A 5,000-nucleotide genomic window follows, 5' to 3' on the forward strand; every position below is an offset into this window, starting at 1 on the left:
TAATGTTTACAATGGAAAAATATATATTATTTTGTGCAAGCACACATATTTACACCAAACAACTACTGCTTCTAATTTTCAGATTTAAAGCTGCACTAATCCCACGTGTATTAGTGGTACGTTGTTTGATGTATCTCTGTGAAGGCGCCCCCTACTGCTACAAATGGCCTAAAGCTGCGCTAACTGTATCACAGCAGCAGCCCTATTGGAGTGTAACGCCTGTACTAACAGGATGTACGTTCTGCCTCTGGTGTCAGCCGTGCTGGAGGCGGAGGACATCGACCTGTACCTGCGGCCCCTCCGGCGGCTGATCAGCAGCCTGGAGGAGAAGGCTTTCCCCCAGGTGGAGTCCCTGCTGGCCCCGCTCTTCCACACGCTGTGCCTGGTGTGGAGCCGCTCGCAGCACTACTGCTGCCCGCAGCGCATGGTGCTGCTGCTGCAGGAGTTCTGCAACATGCTCATCGAGAAGGTGGGGAGCCTCCGCACCCAGCCGTCCAACTCTTCATGGAGGAGGAAGTGGAAATGTACTGTTACATACTGAAGCTGAAAGCTCCTCTTTAGCCCTTGGTCAGAATGTGAAAAATCTTCTCAAGTTCCCTTTTATTTTATTTTAGAAGAACAAAATTCAGATCTGAATGAACCTACACTGACATTTTTTATTGTTTGTTCCAAAATATGTGAGCCATTTGTTATATTTTAGCAGAAAAGTTTTCAGATTCTTAGGCAGAATATAACAATCTGAATCAACCTTCACTGAGCATTCAAACAGTTTCTTCCAAAAATCGAAAACAAATTACATTTCTTCCACTGTTTATAATTATAATTGTCAGATTCTTGAACTCATTAGAGCGATCATTACCTTCCCTGTGTATGTGATGGTCCTGCAGGCCATTGTCTACCTGATCCCAGAGGAGCTGTTCAAGATGGAGCTGGAGGAAGGGGTGGAGAGGGTCCAGACGGCCATCTCAGCCCTCCAAAGCTTCAAGCGTCTTTTCCACGCTCACCGCCAGCGGATCTCCCAGTACTATCAGCCTGGGCAGGCCGTCAAGCTGTGGGACTTCCCTGCCTCTCTGGTGTTCCAGCGCACCGACCGCGTCCTGGACCGGCTGCTCAAGATAGAGGTGGGCGCGCTTTTCTGTTGGCAATTTCAGATTTCATTTTGTGTTATTATTATTATATTTGAGTTACTAGTATATTGTTGATTTAATTTCTAAATATATTCAAAAATTCCTTGCTATACAGAACAGTTTTCAAATAATATTTTCATTTATTTATTTATTCATGTTTATGGAATTTATAGACACAAAAAGCCCTTTTTCTTCGATATAGGTCTGGACACTTGAACATCTTGCATGGTGCTATACAGCTGGACTCCCAGGGCCGTGACCTTTGACCTGTGACCCCCAGGAGCTGTTTGCGTGTGCGCTGGACTTCCTGAAGCTGGAGAGGGTGGAGCTGGGGGGCTCCAGGGGGAAGCTGCTGGGGGAGATGGTGTTCACCATGAACGAGGAGTTCCACGACCGATGGAGGGCCCTCCGAGAGAGCAAATACGACCCCCTGGACTACACCAAGGAGGTGGGCAGGACAGTACTCATACATACGGCGCTAACGGGATAGTCCAGTGTCTCTAGGGTGTTCTACTCGAGGCGTTAAGGGGCAGGATTCAAACCCCAACGCTTGAAGCCTACATGTCGTCATTCAGCAGTCTTTACTCTTGTGTTGGATTGGATCGGAATGTTTGCAAAAATGAATGAAATACTCGTACATATGGCGCTACAGGGATATTCTTGTGCTTTTGGGGTGGTTTTCAGCTGTATGGTTTTGAATTCAAACCTCAACACCTGTAGTCTACCAGTCATCCTTCAGCAGGTGTATTTTGTCTAACCTCTAACTGCTTCTCATGAGATCCATCTTTAAAATAAACCGTGCCATTCACTTTGGACCAAAATGTCTCCAAAATGACTTTGTGTCATTTTCTGTCCAGGACTTCCTCAAGAACTACAGGCGCTTCATGGAGCAAAGCAAAGATTTCGACCAGAGGCTTGGAACTGTCCTCAATCTGGCCTTCCAGCACTCCAAGGGACTGGAGTCCACTCTAAAGGTTGGCCTGCAGCACCACCGACCGCTTTGAATGGTTATTTGGTTGAAAACTGGAGAGGGCAGCAGTGGTTAAGGTGTTCCACCTCAAGCTAAAGGGAGCCGGGCTTGTTGTCCCAATGTCTCTTACACTGTTGCACTAGCTCTTCATTAATTGCATGTATCTTAATTCAATGTTAGTTTATTTCGGTAGTTTCTGCAAAATGACTGCTAAATAATACAATTAGCAAAGATCTTGCAATTTCCCATCTAGCAGATAAATGACTTCCTAACTATCACGTATTAATCTCACAACTTGGTTACATTACAACAAATCATGGTATGAATATTCAACGCCGGGTGATTCATCTGTTCATTTGTATTTGGTCGTGTTCAGCTGTTGCAGATTTTTGGCACTTTGCTGGAGCGACCGCGGATCCACCAGCTGTTCTCCCCCAACTACAGCGTGCTGCTGGCAATGTTCAGCCAGGAGATAGACCACTGCCAGACGATCCTGGACCAGCACAGGAAGATGGTAGGGGGCCGGGCGAATGGTACAGAGGGGAAGGTCATCCATTAGATAGCATGAGGGCACCGGAAAATTCTCTTCAAGTCAAGAATGTCTAAACGTCTTTCAGAAGCCACAACAGAGAAAGATTCTGTTTCATATGAATGTATGAAAGGAGCGTTTAGGTATGGTAAGATAACTCGAGATGCTTGTTTGATCCCCTTGGGTGTATAATGATGCCAGACTCGGCTAGCATCTGGAGATTGTGTTATTCTAATTTCAGGCACTATTTTACCACATTATAACAAGGTACGTACATTATAACAAGTTACTTTTTTTTAGCATGAATTGTGTCAATGTATTATTTTATAATCGTTTTTTTATTCATAACGTGTACGGAGTGTATCAAGTTGATCTTATATTGCATATCAGTAATAGTACTCAAGGCCAGTGAGTAGGACCGCTGAATGATGAGTTATCAGCCCTGCGAGCAGTGAGCTGTGAGCTGTATGTTGAGCAGTGTGTTGTGTGTTGAGCAGTGAGCTGTGAGCTGTATGTTGAGCAGTGAGCTGTGTGTTGAGCACTGAGCCGTGCGCTGTGTGTTGTGTGTCTCAGCTTAAGGATGGCTGTGCAGCGCTGGGTAAGAACCTGCCCGAGGTGGCCGGGAACCTCAAGCGCTCCCAGGAGCTCCGAGGCTGCGTCCTCAGTAACAGGAGCAGCCTCAACCAGCTGGCCCACCTGTAGGGACCCCGCCCTGGCACTTACACACACACACACACACACACACACACACACACACACACACACACACACACACACACACACACACACACACACACACACACACAGACAACGCACACGCATGCACACGTATGCATACACACACACGCACACATACACACACACACGCACACATACACACACAGGAACACATACATACACACACACACACACACACACACATAGACACACACGTGCATGCACACGTACTATGCATACACACACACGCACACATACACACACACACGCACACACACAGGCACCATGTGTAACCCCAGTGGGAATAATACCCTGCCACTGTTTATGGCATGCCTTACCAATTGAACTACAGTTCTACACAAGACCTGTCACGTCAAACTTTAATCCAGAGCGTCTTACAGGTGAGGCCGAGGACAATCAAATCATACAATCAAAACGGGAGATAAAACAGTCACTATCACTGCACAACCCGATTGTAAAAACAACAACAACTGCACGGAGAGATTACAAGTGAGGCGGAAACAAATCAGAGCGTGACACACAGATAACAAAAAGTTATAAACCGCAAATACTATCAGACACATGCAGTCAACATTTATGTCCCTCTAAAACTGAACCCCTTACTTCTTATAGCCGACGTCCCCTCTGGGTGTCATAAATACTGTGATAAATACGGCGTCACTGTATCTTTCTCTCCGTGTGCCCGCCTGCTTCCCCCCCCCCTCCCCCCCCCCCAGGCCCCTGGGGTCGGTGGAGGCGCAGGATGTGTTCAGGAAGTGTGAGCGCCTGCTGGAGGTCCTAGACCACCACGACGAGGAGCTGTTCTCCGAGTGGACCCAGGGGCTAGAGGAGGTCTGCCACACTCACCTCCAGGAACACCTGCTCACCCTGGACCCGGACACGGGCCTGTTCAGGGTCAACTTCAACCCCGCCGTAAGGGCTTAGACTGCAGGACGCTATCTAGGCATTCACCACTTAGTAGGATGGGCTTATGAAACATGTATGAGGTACGCAGACCCAGGAGATGCAGAGGGTCGTGGTAGGTGTTGGTGTACTGCTGCAGACATACCATACTTACATACTAAACAAATTAAGTCAAGTAGAATTAATGCTAGAATCTACTGTCACATATGGCACAAGACGTGAAAAATATGCTCAGTATGCAGTTTGCAAATCATGCATCTTTGCTTATAAAGGATATCAAACAGTCTGTCTTTGATTTGAGCCACTCTTTTGATCATATGGGTAACTTAATAATACAGCACCTTGAAGAATACATTGATTATGAGGCATAATTTCTCTCTCTCTCTCTCTCTCTCTCTCTCTCTCTCTCTCTCTCTCTCTCTCTCTCTCTCTCTCTCTCTCTCTCTCTCTCTCTCTCTCTCTCTCTCTCTCTCTCTCTCTCCCTCCCTATCTCCCTCTCCCTCTCGCACTTAGTTGACTTCCGTGCTGAGGGAGGTGAAGTATTTGAGCATGTTGAAGAACCACAACATCCCCAAAGCAGCCCTCCACCTCTACTCCAAGAGAGAGACTCTCTATATGGTTGGTTGAAGTTCACTCACTTGGCTCTATGGTAGAAGAGGGCAAGTAAGGTCTAGTTTGTTTTCATCAACAGGTCGCTCATACTAATAATATTTTTGTGATTTATTTGAGATAG

At 46.7% G+C, this 5,000-nt stretch overlaps 1 protein-coding gene across 1 annotated transcript in view; it reads left to right on the top strand.

Annotated features, from left to right (window-relative positions):
- Positions 1-5,000, top strand: part of LOC115549048 (dynein heavy chain 11, axonemal-like) — a 57,079-nt gene that overhangs the window by 2,864 nt on the left and 49,215 nt on the right. The window contains 8 exon segments of the mRNA XM_030364032.1: positions 258-469; positions 888-1,121; positions 1,408-1,575; positions 1,985-2,101; positions 2,474-2,611; positions 3,200-3,324; positions 4,081-4,276; positions 4,781-4,885. Coding sequence (XP_030219892.1) covers positions 258-469; positions 888-1,121; positions 1,408-1,575; positions 1,985-2,101; positions 2,474-2,611; positions 3,200-3,324; positions 4,081-4,276; positions 4,781-4,885 — 1,295 coding nt within the window.

This window comes from Gadus morhua, chromosome 8 (genome assembly GCF_902167405.1).
Source record: "Gadus morhua chromosome 8, gadMor3.0, whole genome shotgun sequence".
Lineage (NCBI taxonomy): Eukaryota > Metazoa > Chordata > Actinopteri > Gadiformes > Gadidae > Gadus > Gadus morhua.